At 34.3% G+C, this 17,223-nt stretch overlaps 1 protein-coding gene across 3 annotated transcripts in view; it reads left to right on the top strand.

The window, feature by feature from the left end:
* Positions 1-17,223, top strand: part of STRN3 (striatin 3) — a 107,172-nt gene that overhangs the window by 78,446 nt on the left and 11,503 nt on the right. For 2 of the 3 annotated variants that reach the window (XM_047862929.1, XM_047862930.1), the window contains 6 exons: positions 8,506-8,639; positions 10,003-10,178; positions 10,373-10,420; positions 10,718-10,839; positions 14,572-14,739; positions 16,032-16,172. In XM_047862929.1, coding sequence (XP_047718885.1) covers positions 8,506-8,639; positions 10,003-10,178; positions 10,373-10,420; positions 10,718-10,839; positions 14,572-14,739; positions 16,032-16,172 — 789 coding nt within the window. Of the gene's footprint in view, positions 1-3,624; positions 3,762-8,505; positions 8,640-10,002; positions 10,179-10,372; positions 10,421-10,717; positions 10,840-14,571; positions 14,740-16,031; positions 16,173-17,223 lie in introns of all 3 variants that reach the window. The other variant, XM_047862931.1, reaches the window with a different exon arrangement.

Below are 17,223 nucleotides of genomic sequence, written 5' to 3'. Positions count from 1 at the left end.
CAGTCCATAGTTTGGCTTACATGTGGCATAATTAGTATGTGTTTCATTGTCCTGTAATCTGTTTAGAGGATTGTGATTTGTATAGATTTGATGGCCATGGTTTAGGAGGTAGGTGGGTTGTTTTATAATTCATAGTAAAAAAATATGTTTTCCATGTTGTAAAGTTATTTTTCCTTCTGTGGAGTCCAATAGTAATTAAGAATCAGATTTTATTTAATAAATGCTTAATGAGTTTTCAATTAGGCCCTTGAATGTTTTTATAATGTGTATAGTATTGTTATACTAATACCTTTACAGTGTTCTGAATACTGCTAATTAGACTCAGATTTTTTACTTGAAATTGTATTTTGTTGCATTTATTATATTTAGGATCTCGGATAGATTTAGAAAGAGAATGAAGACACATTAAATTTGTATTTGAGGTGTATTCTACAAACTAGGGACTAAATAAGACTTATATCTGGTTATGAAATCTGCTTTGATCTTGTAGCAATTTTTGAGAAACTAGAATTAAAGCAGTGTTCTTACATCTTCTCCTGAACTTGGCACTATGCCACAAAAAGACTAATGTTTGTAGTAAAAAAAAAAAAAAAAAAAAAGTTACTACGTAATTTGGGTTCTTCAGTTTAAATAATAACTTTCATGCTATCTCCTATTTTCCTTTCCTTCCACATTTTTCAGTCTGTGTATTCAGGAAGATTATGACTTCACATCTGTAATAAAATCCTTTCTCATCTTTATTGTTTTTGACATTACCTTTCATGAAATTATCTGTAAGGTAATATCTAATAAAGTCAAATGTTATGGTACATACAAATATAATAAGAATGAGCAGGGAAAGGTCAGCAAAGGCTCCATAGAGGAGATGGAACTGGTTTGAAAGAATGGGTAGAATTGTGATAGGGTGAAGTGCATGTTAGAGGATAGAACTTTGTGTGTGTGTGTGTGTGTGTGTGTGTGTGTGTGTGTGTGTGTGTAGGAAGTGTTTACACTTTCCTGAAGAATAGCTGAGGACAAAATATGGAAGAAATAAACTTTAGTGAATATTGATACATAGGGAAACTGCTTTGACTTGAAAATCAGGGAGATTGTTGTCATGGAGCATTAAAAGATAAATAAGATTGGATAGGAAAAATAGGAACAGATCATGAAGCACATGTAAGATGAAGGACAAGATTTTAGTTAGCTTTGATCCAAAGAATGTTGAAGTGCCACTTGTGGTTTCTGAGTAAGGGGTGATAATTGTGATAATTTTAGAAAATTCATTTGGCTATGGTATGCAAATCTGATTAAAGATAAATGGAGCTGGGAGGTAGGAAAACTAATTAGGAAATCTATGGCAGTAATTGATAAGAGTGAAAGCTTTTATTAGAATAAAGTCAACAGAAAGAGGAGATTAATCTGAAGAATAATAAAGGAGAATTCTTTTTAAAAACAGCCACCCCACCCCACCCCCATTTTAAAAGTTGAAGAAGAATTGTTAAAATGTAGTGTAGAAGTTTAGAACAGAAACCAGACCAATGGTGGCGACACTCATAAATGGGAAAGTTACAAAGGAGAGCTATTTTGTGAGTAAGGATAACTAACTTTTTTTTTTAATTATTAAACCTTTTTTTTTTTTAATTAAATCTTTGTTTGTTGTGTTTTTTACTTTACAGAGTATGTGGGGCGGGGCAGAGGGAAAATGAGAGAATCCCAAGCAGTCTCCATGCATGCCCTGGGCATGGAGCCCTGGGGCTTGATCCCACAACCCTGGGATCAGGACCCTAAGCCGAAATCAAGAGTCAGACGCTCAACTGACTGAGCCACCCAGGTGCCCCTGGATAACATTTTTTTTTTTTTCATGTTGAATTTAATTGATGGTTAGACATCCAGTTGACAGTTTTTCATTTATTAGAGAATTTGCACTCACTTCAGTGTCACAGAGAAAATCCTCATCTAAATCTCCATGGTAACTATTTTAGAAAATTGAGACTATTTGACATATTGGCATACCTCCATCCAGGAGTAGAGATACTTTCTAAGAAGTTAGGGATTACTGTTAAGCCAATAAATGTGTAAGATTTCACCAATTTACATTAAGTGTTAATACCTCACTGCGTAGCATTCTGTTAGGGAGGGATACACAGATGAATGATAATTCCTGTAGAGTTACTGATACTCTTTTTAAAAATTTTTTTTAAATGTTTATTCATTTTTGAGAGAGAGTGTGACAGAGATGAGAGAGAAAATGAGCAGGGCAGGGGCAGAGAGAGGGGGAGACACAGAATCTTAAGCAAGCTCCAGGCTCCGAGCTGTCAGCACAGAGCCCGACTTGGGGCTCGAACTTAGCAACTATGAGATCATGACCTGAGCCAAAGTCAGAGCCTTAACTGACTGAGCCGCCCAGGTGCCCTTAGAGTTACTAATATTTTAAAACCCATAGTGAAATTTAATAATTATACAGCTGTCCAGTCCATTAATGTAAATACAGGGTCATGATGTGTGACCTTGGGTTTGCCTGTTTTGTTTTACTTGATATTAACTTATAATATTTTCTTTTGTTTTTCCAAATTATTTTTTTCTGACATTCTTGAAGCTATTTTCTTTTTTTTTTTTTATAAAGTTATATACTGATTTATTTTTTTTTTAATTTTTTTTCAACGTTTTTTTATTTATTTTTGGGACAGAGAGAGACAGAGCATGAACGGGGGAGGGGCAGAGAGAGAGGGAGACACAGAATCGGAAACAGGCTCCAGGCTCTGAGCCATCAGCCCAGAGCCCGACGCGGGGCTCGAACTCACGGACCGCGAGATCGTGACCTGGCTGAAGTCGGACGCTTAACCGACTGCGCCACCCAGGCGCCCCTCTTGAAGCTATTTTCTTTCAAAATTATGAGAAACAGTTCTGTCATTTCTGAAGTTCAGAATTAAAAAGATCCCACAGTACTGCAGATGCTTTTGAGTTTTATATATTTTGGCCTGAATTTTCCAGGCTACAGCTGAAATTCTCCCCTTAAATTTACAGCCTATGACAGTGTTGACTTTTCATACTGAGAATCTCAGCTCATGGGTAAATTAGGCTTTGCAAATTTGGGAAAATGAAGCAAATTTTTGAGAAAAATTGTGGTTAATTTGTTAATGACACATTTGTGTAAATATGGTAGGAAAATATTCACGTAAACACCAGGGAAAGTTAATTGTAGCACTCTTATAAAAATCGTGTGTACTTATTTCTTGGTTAACTTTTTAAGATAGTTAAATTGGAAAACAGTCATGTTTTATTCTGTGATTTGTTAAACTTTAATCTTAAATACCAAAATTTCCTTTTGTTTTAAGAGTACCTTCTGTGTCTTTGAGCTTACAGAACTTTGGTTGAGTGACCGAATACTCAGTTTTATACTTAGATGTAAAACATAGTGAATATCTGTTTCTCTACAGAAATTGTGAATGTATTAAGTATTTAAATCTTTTTAATATTTCTGGAGGGATGGCTTGGAAAATTGAAGACATTTAATTATTTGAGATTTTTATAACTAGAACTTCTTTCAAAAAGCCTGTTTTGTTAGTAAATTAGTTTTAAAGGCTGCTAGCAAGTCAGGCAGTAGCCAATAAATGAACCTGTACTGCTGACATTAATTTATAGGGTCAGCAGGACAAAACTCTATCACAAGATAGCTGATCTGGGAGATAAGCTGCCCCTTATCCCTTCACAAATGATTAGTCAGTCTAGTTCAGCCTCTATTAGAATGACTGATCATGAAGTTGTAAGAGCAAAGGAAGGTACAAAATTTAGCTACCAGGTTTATTTAAATTACAAAAGACATTAATTCCAAAATCATATCTCCTTAATATTGTGAAATTTGCTGCTGTTTTAAAATGCTGAAGATCAGCTTATATAATCTTCAGAGAAGGTGTTGGGCAAGCTCTTTGTATAATTGTCTTAGGGATTTTGGAATTTTTGGCTTTTATGTCTGCAGATTTTATTTTTGTTTTTAATGTTAGATGGAGTTGTTTCTGCCGGTCAGTTCAGAGTACTTTCCTGGAATCCACCTTTAGCTTACAGATCTAATAGCACGAACACAGTAGTTTAAAAAAGGAGTTTAAATAGTACATATTGGAAAAAAACTAGTCATTTTGTCATTTTGCTTGAATTTAGCTACTGATAATGTAACTACTGCTTTTTTAGGAGACAACTAAATGCCAAACATTTACTGGGAACTTTATATATATAATTTCTAAAAATATATGAACAAATGGCCAATTTAATTATTCTAGAAAAAGGTAACAGCATTATTGTTTAACTTGGTACCAAAGATATACTTACCTAGTAATGAATTTTCTAAAATGTGCCTAAGCTAGAAATGTGTAGGAAATGAAAGTACTGCTTAAGGCATTTTTACCAAAATTGATTACAGCAGAAAATCTATAGATGTATTTGAATCACTTAGAAATCTAGGTCTAGGTAGTTATAACTCTAAGTAATGAGACTGAATTCTTGCCAAAGGTTTATTGTGATATAGGATAATTCAGTATCTGATAATTTGGCCTATAGACTGCATTTCATTGTTGTTTCTGCTTTTGCTGTATAAGGGAGTTTGATGCCCCAGTTAAATGTTTTTGAATACCTCTTTTTTTTTTTTAAGACCTCTCGAGTAGCACATTTTTCATAAAGTTAAATAATTTTGCATTTTTCCTTATAGTCATCTCTGCATGTAATATTTACCATTTGTCATAAACTGTGAGAAAATTTGAGGTAGAATAAAGAAAATCTCTAAAATAATAAAACCAAAACAAAATACATTAAAGCATGAAAAATAGCAGTGTATTGATTTTTCCAGATCCAGATTTTTCCAGATCTCTATTTTCCTGTTTTACTTTAGGAGGTGTTTTCTTTTCTTTTTTTATGTTTGTTTATTTTTGAGAGAAAGAGCATGTGCTAGAGCAGGGTAGGGGCAGAGAGAGAGGGAGACAGAGGATCCAAAGTGGCTCTGCACTGACAGCAGAGAGCCTGATGCGGGGCTTGAACTCACGAAACCATGAGATAGGACCTGAGCCGGAACCAAGAGTCGGACACAACCTACTGAGCCCCCCAGGCACCCCTGTATATGTGTCCTTTTTAAAGGAAAAATTTAGGTCAGTGATCTGACTCTTTCTTAATGGTAGGAGGAGAAGGGGGCCAGTAAGCACAAACCTAATTACACATTTTAAAGGGTAAATTTTTAGAGTTTGTTATTTAAAAAAGTTGCAAATCACCTTGGACTTAGAGCTAAGACGTGAACATTAGAGTTCATAACCTCTTGTTTCAGTGGCAGTCTCCAACTTGATGCTTTCCTGTTGAATTCCATGTCATATTGCAAATATTTATAAAGACAGAATGTTTTCAGCCAGACCATTAAAAAAAAAAAAAAAGTAACCAGTCATTGGTAGATTTTCAGGCTTTTTGGTATTTTAAAGTGTATTTATTATTTTGAGAGAAAGAACGTGAGCGAGTGGGTGGGTAGGCACGCAAGCGGGTGTAGGGTCAGAGAGAGAGAGGAGAGAGAGAATCCCAAGCAGGCTCCTCACTGTCAGCACAGAGCCTGCTGCAGGGCTCAATCCCACAAACCATGAGATCATGACCTGGCCAAAATCGAGAGTTGGATGCTAACCAGCTAAGCCACCCAGGCGCCCCTTTATTTTTATTTTTATTTCTATTTTATTTTTATTTTTTAACGTTTTTATTTATTTTTGAGACAGAGCATGAGTGGGAGAAGGGCAGAGAGAGAGAGGGAGACATAGAATCAGAAGCAGGCTATAGGCTCTGAGCTGTCAGCACAGAGCCTGGTGTGGGGCTCGAACTTGTGAACTTGGAGATCATGACCTGAGTTGAAGTTGGACGCTTAACTGACTAATCCACCAGGTGCCCCGCTGCTTTATTTTTAAATGCTTATTTTATTTTAGAGAGCAAGCAGTTTGGGGAGGGGCAAAGAGAGAGGGGGACAGAATCTGAAGTGGGCTCTGCTCTGACAGCAGAGAGCCTGATGTGGAGCTAGACCTGACAAACTCTGAGATAATGACCTGAGCTGAAGTCAGATGCTTAACCGAATGACTTAATAGTGATTGTTTTAAATAAAGATTTAAAATATACAGTGACACCACTGAAGTAAATGGGATCAATTATTGGGCTGTGATCTTTAGGTTTGATAAAACTGAAGAAAGGAAGAGTTTTTTTTGATATATGAGCTACTGGTTTCCTTGGTCTGTTGTGTCCATACAAAGGAGAATTAGTTCTAGAAATATGAAAAGAACCTTGTTGTAAGATCCCATTGTGTAGACCTTAAGATTTCAAAAAAAGGAAATTCAATAATAAATAATACTAGTATTCTTAAGTTGCTTGATGAAATCTCTTAGGTTATCTGAGTATTTACTGTGATTACTGTATGCCCCAGTGATGGGTCGTTATGGAAAGTAGAAATACAGCTTAAAATAATTCTTTCAGGGGCACCTGGGGAGCTCAGGTAGTTAAATGTCCGTCTTTAGCTCAGGTCATGATCTCGCAGTTCATGGGTTCAAGCCCTGCATCGGGCTCTGTGCTGACAACTTGGAGCCTGGAACCTGCTTCAGATTTTGTGTCTCCCTCTCTCTTTGTCCCTCCCCACTCACGCTCTGTCATTCTCAAAAATAAACATTAAAAAAATTTTTTTTAGTACTTCTTTTAGATAGATACATATGTAATGCTGAATGAACAATATAGCTTGCTGTATGTGGGTAAATATATGTATATAGAGAGAGATGGAGAAATGTAGTAATATGTTTAATTAGAAATGGTTAAAAGTAGTTAATACTGCCCAGGCACTTCCTTTTACATGCCCCTAAATTTGTCAAAAGCTAATCAGCAATGTCTCTGCAAAAAGACTATATGTAATAATGCAAAATAATTTGTTACTATGTTAAAAGTGATTTACTGGGCTTTTATTCAAGATTTGTGTTAATGAGTGTGTAATTGTGAGTGGGAGGAATTGTGGCATTTTGTTCTAACTTGTCTTACAAACAAATTACGAGATTAAAAGAAAAATACGCCCTTAAACAGGCTAAACATGCTTTGAGAAAATATTGCCTAATGAAAACATAATTTATTTTATAGTTCATTGCAGCTTCTGATATTACCAATAATTGCATACTAGGTATTGGTAGGAAGGATCAGTACTATAATCAATTGAGCATAATCATTGAAAGATTAAATACTACTAGCATACCTGTGTATATTTTCTGTCAGATTCACTCTAGATTGGTTGCTCACTCACAGCTTCATTTTAGTATTGTCATCATTTAGGACCCTATTTGAGTCAAACTGTATAGCTTACTTTGATATTTTAGCTTGATTTGAGAAATACTAAAATAAGACATTCTAAATAGAGATGAATTCTATTTTTGCAGTAGTGTATATTTAGGAGAAGTTGACTTGTATCTTACAATTATTTTCAGTAGTATTGGTGATGACCGACAAATTTCATTACACCTGTGATGCTTGTAGTGTATTAAGTTGATATCATCATTTTTCATAGGAACTTTTCAGAATTAATAATTAGCTTGAGTTTTTATATGATGTTTCTCTTTTGAATTTTATCATGAATTTTAAATGTGTTTTGATATGTTGAGTTGTTTTGTATTACAATGACATGTACTTTTCCTCCTCTTGCATTTTCAGATTAAAATTTTGCTTTCAAAGCATGTATGAAATAATGAGAATTATTGCTTATACTGTAACTGTTGGAGCAAAATATTTATAAAATAGTATAGTTATTCTGATTATGGCAGTTTGATTTTAATTGATCAAAGTAACAAATTTAAAGTTCTATAGTTAGTTAATATAGAGTAGTTGTTTTAGAAGTATGGTAAATAAAAGGAAAGTTAAAATAAAAAATTATAGTCAAAGCTTGAAAACTGGAAGGCATTCTGAACATCACATGGATTAACCTTTTATGGAAAGGAAGCTGACATTGTTGGTTGTAGAACTGCCCTTTTCCTAGAACATTGCTGTTCCTGGAGTAATCTGAGCAATGTAAGGCTTCATTTCGATAAACTTACAAACTCGATTGCAGACTAGAAACCATTTACATTTGAATGCTTACATTAATTTTTATCAGGGACTAGAATACCTAGCACTTCTAAGCAAATATGATCCAAAGCAAAAGGACTTAACAAGCTGTAATGTTTAAAAAATAGTATAGTTATAATTGTACAAAAGTGAAAAGTGATTTAAATAGACAAAGCCTTTGTGCCCCCACGTCCCATCCTGGAATAATATATCTAGTGCATATTTGATTTGTGGAAGATTATGTTGCAGTTTATAAATATGCAAATAAACATTTGTTTATTACTACTCAGTAATAGGATTTTTTGAGTGGAAGAAATAGGAGGGAAGTGGGAAAATAAAAATTAATTATATTAATATTGTAACTGTTAAGTGCTTACATTTCCCCCACAATATTGTCTTGTACTGTATGATTTTTCAGCATTTAAGAAGCGGTTTTGTTCTTTATAGCTGAACCAATAACGTTTCCATCTGGAGGAGGCAAGTCATTTATTATGGGTTCTGATGATGTTTTGTTAAGTGTACTGGGCCTTGGAGACCTTGCAGACTTGACGGTAACAAATGATGCAGACTATAGTTATGATGTAAGTGCAGTTTTATTTTTAATTTTTTAATGATTTAATAGAAGGCTCCTTATTTTTTTTGGAAACACTTATAAAACAGAATTAATGTCAAGGTGCATGGAAAAGATAAGTTTAAGTGTGTCAGTATGTTGATTTGAAGTGACGTAGTTTTTCTTTTGTAACTACTTGCCTTGTGGTGTTTAAATTTTTCTTAGGTATTGTGGTGGATTAGCTAGAAGTTTGGGGTGATTGATTACCTTATAATATTGGTTGATAAGTATCTATCTTGAGTAGTCAACTCTCAATTATCTACTCAAATTAAGCCATATTATGGTGTTAACAAGAGAAAAATAGGTAACCTGAATCACTTGCCTTCAGGATACTTCTTAAAAATTATGTTTTATTTTTAAACTTTTATTTTTTTAAGGATAATGTTAAAGTTAGCTTGCCATTTCCTGAACACTTACTTAGTCCTTCATTTGAGGGATGGGGAAAGGATGGAGATTGGATGGGAAGGATAGTGTTTAGAGGTGAAACTAGTCTTGAACTAAATTTTTTATAGACAATAAACACTCAATTGAGAGTTAACTATACTTGTTTAGATTTTGTATGAATGAATTTGCAGTTTTTCAGCAAATTAAATTTTTCCCTTTTATAACAAACTCCTTTTTTCTACATGTTATACTTATGTTTTACCTATATTAGCATGCTTTTAGAGACATCAGCCTTGGTGGGCTGGATTATTATTCTCATTTATATTTTCAAAGTATATAAGCAACTAAATTCTATTAAACTTTTGACTACTTTAGAAGTGGTTTCACAGCCTATCTTTACAGATGGAGAAATGAAGGTAAAAAGATTAACCTCGTACCAATATCAACAATGATAATAAAGATAAGATGACAATATTCTTTAAGTGTCTTTAGTTCAGACTTTTGGAAAGTATCTTAATCTGCTGCCTTTAAAAATTTCACATGCTAATTTTCCAAATGACAACTGTATTTAATACTGTTCTCTTGGATTTTTGGTAGTAATTTATATAATTTTTATTGTTTCCATGTAAAACATTGCAGCATGGTTATTTTTTTGTTCTCATCTCACATTTAATAGGACCTTTGGGTTTAGCCTGATGATTAGGTAAAACAGATTAAGAAACTCTTCATTTGATGTAGGTATTTGAAAGCTAATTGAAGTTATTCTTCTTAGTATCATTTGTTAAATGATAAAGATTGGTTATCAAGTTTTTAGGGTACATTAAATTTCCACTGGACATTTTATCAAAGCAGTTTAATATGTATATTTTAAACACGCCAAAACACACGAAACTCCACATGCCTATCAATTTACTACTTTTACCACTTAATATTGGACTCTTTCTTTGTAGTTGCCTGCCAATAAAGATGCCTTTCGAAAGACATGGAATCCCAAGTATACACTACGTAGCCATTTCGATGGAGTACGGGCATTAGCTTTTCATCCTGTAGAACCTGTGCTGGTTACTGCCTCTGAGGACCATACTCTGAAACTTTGGAACTTGCAAAAAACAGTTCCTGCCAAAAAGCAAGTATTTTCATATTAGCCTGTCTTTTTTTTTTTTTCTTCCAAATTTGCTAATAATTATAAGCAATTCTTCTTCTTTGTCATCCTATTTATGCATTCATTTGATCTTACCTAATGATTCCTGAATGTCAGCCAGTGATTTGAAGTTATTTAATTACCTTCTCCTCCCCCACCCTTGTGTTCTCCTCTTTTAGGAGTGCCTCTTTAGATGTAGAGCCTATCTACACATTTAGGGCCCACATGTAAGTTTTATTGAATTTGTATTTAAATTAACAGTCATAGTTATTGTTCACTATTTTTTATCAATCTTCAAACCTTGTAATTTTCTCATAATGTTTGCTTTTTATTAGAAAATATATTAGTTGAGTAATATTTTGATTAATAATTGTATTAGTGAGAATATAATCAGTACTATTCAAATTTACATGTTTATTTTAAACAGTTTTTAGATATCATGTAAATTTAGAGGTTGGGGGAGTATGGATTTGAGTTTCTTCTTAGGCTTCATAAGTAATTTTTTCCTTCTTTTCCTATAATAGTGGTCCTGTTCTGTCACTAGCTATTAGTTCTAATGGAGAACAGTGTTTTAGTGGTGGTATAGATGCAACCATCCAGTGGTGGAATATGCCTAGCCCTAACGTGGATCCATATGATACATATGGTAAGTAAAAGACTTAAAACATTTTTTAAGTGAATGGAGCTGACAAAATATTATTATAAGGTTGTTGAAACATGTATCGGTCTCCTCTTTTAGCTTTCATTTAATTTACTTTGTTAAAGAGAAAAATTAAGAAATATTGTGCCACGGAATATTTAAGCCTGTGAGTTGGTACTTTATTGTGTCCGAAAATAAAAAACTATGTTATTTAAAACGTCAATTTTAGTACTAGCTAACAAAAAGGAAGAGAATAAAATTTAATAAAAAGAATAATATATTAAACTATTTTAATCTATTAAAAAATAGTTTATGTAGTTCAAAACTATTGGCAGAAGACAATAGAAACTAATAGGCACCGTCGTGTAAATCAGGACAATTTTTTAGAAGACAAAAAATTTCTTAATTAAAAAAAAACCTTTTATTCATAAATGTCACTTTAGAATATGTCCCACAGAAATACCTGTATATTATTCAAATATATTTATAAGGGCAGTGTTTGCAATTACAAAAAAAATAAAATTAAATGAATATTTATTAGTTTGAGAATGGCTAAATAAACAATGGTCTACTTAATGTTTGGTTCATTCAAAAAGAATTCAAGAGCTCCTTGGTCTTTTTATTTAATATACACTTGGTGCCTTAATTTGCCAAGTAGAGTGTTAAGTACTACATCAAGAAATAATAATCAGTGCAATGGAAAAGACAGACATTAAATAAATAAATAAATAAATAAATAAATAAATAAATAAGGGGGTGGAGTCTGTGGTTAAAAATTATGGTAAGTGGTATGAGGATACAGTACTATGAAAGAGTGACAGAATCTTGAGATGTAGTCCAAAATAGTGACATTTAAGCCAAGGAGAATAGCTTAGGGGTGGGAGAAGTGTAGAAAAGAATACTAATGTAAAGTTCTGATGTAGTGCTCTAGTAGAGTAGGTGAGAGATGATGTTTCTAAGATCATAGTGGTGATAAACCAGTTGGTAGCAAAGCAGTTGGTGAAAAATGAATTTATGATATATTGGGGAGGTAAGGTATAGAATAAGCAGAATCTACTGAAAAATTGGATTGAGTAGAGAAATTGATGGATAAGTGATTCTTGATTTTGTTACTTTTTAAAACAGCTTTATTGACATTCACATATGATAAAATTCACCCTTGTTAAGTATACAGTTCAGTGGTTTTTACTATATTCACAGGGTTATGCAGCCATTACTACTATCTAATTCAGAACATTTTTACCACCACTCTGTATTTTTTGACATGAGCAATTGAGTATATAATGGTAACATATTGAAATGGGGGCGGAACAGTTGTAAGAAGATTAAAGATGGTGAGTTCGGTTTTTAGGTATGTTAAGAAATGGCATATCAAGTAATTAATATCAAGATATGAGAATGGATTGTATAATACAGGGAGAGCATGTTGTGTAGGGCATGAAGAGAAGGCAAAGTCCTGAGCAACTCTGACATTGGGAGAGTGACTAGAGCAAGAGAACCAACAAAGGAAACTGAGGAAGGAAGAGGTGCAGGACAATGGGATCTTGGAAGCATACCAAAAGAAAAAGCCATTTTGAGAAGAAGGAAACATTCTGCACTTTGAAATGTTGCTGAGAAGTATAATATTAAGAGGATAGAAAGGTTCCTTTTTATAAGTGTCAAATAGGTCACCCAGGTTTTAGCTGGCTGGAGGTTGGATACTGGGATTAAGACCAGAAGGTAAAGGGACCTCTGGGCAACTTTTCTGGGCACACTCTGAATGAAAAGCAGTGTGATGAGAATAACAAAGAAATCTTCAAAGACAGAAAAATTTTTTAAACTTGCTAGAAGAGAATTCATCACTGGTGATTTTAGCAAGGATTGTTTTGGTGTAGTGATGGTATCAGAAACCAGATTAGACTGATTGAGAGAGTGAATGAGAGATAAAAAGAATAATTATTTAATATGCCTTTCTGTAGGTCTCTTGGAATGGTGATGTAAGGTTAAGGTTTTTTTTAAGTCAGGAGATTCTGGAGCATATTTGTTTGCTGTGGTAATGATCCCAAGGAGAAGGAGAATTACTGTATAGTAGGGAAACTGTCATCATGAAAGCAACTTAGTGAGTTGAATGGAATCCAGAATATACGTGATAGAATTAGCCTTTGATAAGAAGGAGAACAATTCCTGGGGTGCCTGGGTGGCTCAATCCAACTTCAGTTTAGGTCATAATCTCACAATTCCTGAGTGCGCTGACAGCAGAGAGCCCACTTTGGATCCTCTGTCACCCTCTCTCTCTTCCCCCTCCCTTCTCTCTTTCTCTTTCAAAAATAAACATTTTTTTAAAAAAAGGAAAATTCCTTACTTCCTATATGGAAGCAAGGAGAAGATGGCTTTAGACACTAGTAGATTGGGTGGTGGAAAGATGGGGGAGAGGTTCTTCAGTGTTCTATTTTCTCAGTGAAGTAATCATTCATGAGGAAGGGGGGTTGGGAACTATGAGAATTCTGGAGATAATAAGAAATAGCTGTGGAGGGGTTCCTGAGTGGCTCAGTCAGTTAAGCGTCTGACTTTTGGGTTTGGCTCAGGTCATGATCTCATGGTTCATGGGTTTGAGCCCCTCATCCAGCTCTGTGCTGACAGTGCGCAGCCTGCTTAGGATGTCTGCAGACAGGAAATGTCTCCCCTGTTTGCGCTCTCACTCTCTCTCTCTCTCTCTCTCTCAAAATAAACATTAAAAAAAATTTTTTTTAAATAGCCGTGGAAAGTGGAAGTTTACTAGAGATACAGGATTGTAGGACAGATTGTGTACAGTGTTATTTTCAGCTACCATGTCCATCAAATGATGATAAAATGTAGTATGTCCATACCATGGATATTACTCAGCATTAAAAAGAAAGTACTGACATGCTACAGAATGAATGAACCTTGGGAACATTATGCTAAGTGTAAGAAGTCAGTCACAAAAGGCTGTTTGTATGAAATGTCCATAATAAACAAACTTCTAGAAACAAAGTAGATTAGTGGTTACATAGGGCTGTGGAAAAGCAGGGAGAATTGGGATGGGGAAGGCGTGGCTAATGAGTGATGAAAGTGTCCTAAAATTGAGGTGCTGATGATTGAATAACTGTGAAGATACTAAAAACCACTGAATTGTACACTTTAAATTGGTGAATTATATGGTATGGGAATTATATCTCATTAAAGCTGTTTGTTAAAAAGTGTATGTTCTTCATAAGCTAGAGTATATTATGCTAAGCAAAATAAGTCAGAAAGATAAATACCGTATGATTTCACCATGTGGAATTTAAGAAACAAAACAGATGAACATAGGGGAAGGGGGGGGGGGGAGAAAGGAAAGCAAATCTGAAAATAAGACTCTTAACTGTAGAGAACAAATAGGGTTGATGGAGGGCAGGTAGGCATTAAGGAGGGCCCTTGTTCTGCTCCTGAAACTAATATTACACCGTATATTAACTAAGTAGAATTTAAATAAAAACTTAAAATTAAATAAAATTAAACTCAAGACAAAATAAAAGCATAGAAAATTGCAAAAATACAGGAGAGTATTGTGGGGGAGATAAAAATAACCCATACATAATTCCACAACTTAGTGATGACCATTGTGTACACTTTGGTTATCTTCTTAGGGCCATCATATGTAGTCTTTTATACATAATTATATGGTAAGTTATCTTTATCCAAAACATTTCTTTCCAACTGTTTTAAGCTAATTTTTGTTTGTTTGTTGTTTCTTCCCAGAGCCAAATGTTCTAGCTGGCACTTTAGTTGCACATACAGATGCTGTCTGGGGTCTTGCTTATAGTGGCATAAAAAATCAATTGCTGTCTTGTTCAGCAGATGGCACTATTAGGTTATGGAATCCACAAGAAAAATTGCCATGTATTTGCACTTACAATGGAGACAAGGGTGAGTATATTTGGCCCTATAAAAAAGTTACCTTTTTAATAATTTGGAAGATACAAACAACAAAGCAATTGATTTACTATTTCTTTGCTACTCCAAGAGATGTATTGAAAGAATTTTATAAAGCTTGTGATACTCTTTTTACTCCCAGTCATTTCTTATAAACAAGAAAGGTGCTTTACAAGTACATCCTATAGCTTGGTGCCTTTTGACCTTTTCAGGACGTATCCTATTTAAAAAATAAAACTGTTTGTAATAGTGCAGTAGACAAATGAGGCCACTTATATGAACAACTTGAAACCCTCCACCAATTCCAGGTGGCTGCCCACAAAGACTAAAGGGATCCCAGTCTTAAGCATAGCTGATACCATGTTATGAGCACATTGGTTGAGAAGTCTAATAATCATTGAAATAGTAACCTTAAGTGGGAAGTACAAACTGAGTTAGTTACTTGTACAGTTTCAAATATTTTCCTGTCAATAAAGCTTTAGGCAATTTGCTTTGCGATAACATTTATTTATGTACATATGTTTATGTTTTAGTATTACTCATATTTGAGTCACTTTAAAGTTATTTTTAAAAATCAGACCTTTAAAACTATGTTGGATTTTAGATGAATTATATATGCTTAATTTTGTTAAGTCTCTTCAATACATTAGTGGTTCTACTAATTTTTCAATTACCCAAGCTTTTGAGGTAAAAATTGATTTAGATATTTGTTTCTTACTTCATCTGGGTAATTAATTGCTTGACTCTGGATTTCACCTAATTGTGCATTAATCTGGCCCATTGACTTCAATAAAGAGAGAAATTGCTGCTCTGGACATGGCAGGATAGTAACGCATTGGCAGATTCCAGACTCTAAGCTTTATGTTCACAGATCCAAAAATTCAATCTGTATGAGCTACATGATGAGGCTTATAGGTCTCAAACAGGTGTATTCTCCCACAACAGTGATGTGAGAATGCTAATTTATCATTTTACGGTAAAAAATAATGTTGGCAAGTCGGCCAGCAGACTCACCTTGGATTGTTTTTCTTTCTTAGCAGAAAATGCATAAGAGAATTAACTTCTGCACATATCTCCTCTTAACTTTTGAGCCCTCTGTTTTTCTTATGATGTTAAACAGAATATTATAACAACTTAAAATAATTAAGGGAAAATTACCTGTTGTATCTCACTATCCTAATATAATCACTCTCGTTTTCATTATTAACATTATTTCAAAAATACTTGAGAAAAGCAGGGATTTCTAAATTGTTTTTACTTTGTGTCTCTTTGGGGATCCTTTTCAGAGCATGGAATCCCTACATCAGTTGACTTTATAGGCTGTGATCCAGCTCATATGGTGACCTCTTTCAACACTGGTAGTACAGTAATTTATGATTTAGAAACATCACAATCATTGGTGATGCTTTCCTCACAGATAGATTCTGGTAAGTTTCCATAAGTTTCTTTGAAACCTTACAAGATTATTAAATAATAACAATAATCTTAATTTTCACATTTTGACTGTTTGAATTTATGATGAAAAAATAGTTTTAATGTGTTGTAGTTGTACTCATTTACATTGTTTTCTGCTGTTTTCTCAAATTATGCTTAAAAACTTAGAGAGTATAGGGGACAGAGAGTAGAGCAACACAAATGCAAAAGGGGAGTTTATTTGTTTTATTTTAGTTTAGTTTAGTTTATTTAAGTTTATTTATTTATTTTGAGAGAGAGAGCACAAGTGGAGGAACAGAGAGAGGGGGATACAGAGAGAATCCCAAGCAGGCTCCTCACCATCATCATAGAGCCCGATGTGGGGCTCGAGCTCATGAACTGTGAGATCGTGACCCGAGTCAAAATCAAGAGTTAGAATCAAGAGTTAGATGCTTAACCGACTGAGCCACCCAGGCGCCCCGAGGGAAATAATTTTTTAAAAAAATTAAAAAAATTTTTTTTTTAATGTTTATTTATTTTTGAGACAGAGAGACAGAGCATGAATGGGGGAGGGGCAGAGAGAGAGGGAGACACAGAATCTGAAGCAGGCTCCAGGCTCTGAGCCATCAGCCCAGAGCCTGACGCAGGGCTCGAACTCACGGACCGTGAGATCGTGACCTGAGCTTAACCGACTGAGCCACCCAGGCGCCCCTAAAATTTTTAATGGAAATACATATAAAAGTAGAGAATATAAGCCTGAGGAATTCATTATCCAGCTCCAGTAATTACATCTGAATGTTTAGAAAGTGGTATGTGTTTTTCAGTTTATTTAAATAGGGATCCAGATAAGGCCTATGCATTGTAATTGGTTGATAAGTCTCAGGTTTCTTCCTATCTGTAGATTCTCTGTCCATCTCTTTTATTTCCTTTGGGTTTTTTAATTGAAGAAATTGGATAGTTTGTCCTATAGAGTCTCCACAGTGTGAATTTTGCTGTTTGCATCCTTGTGGTATCATTTAAGGTGCTTTCTCTTTTCATTTCATTTCTGTAAATAGTTTATAGATC

Source organism: Prionailurus viverrinus, chromosome B3 (genome assembly GCF_022837055.1).
Source record: "Prionailurus viverrinus isolate Anna chromosome B3, UM_Priviv_1.0, whole genome shotgun sequence".
NCBI classification, from domain to species: domain Eukaryota; kingdom Metazoa; phylum Chordata; class Mammalia; order Carnivora; family Felidae; genus Prionailurus; species Prionailurus viverrinus.
Note: the sequence above shows the minus strand (reverse complement) of the source record. Positions and strands in the feature narration are given on the sequence as shown.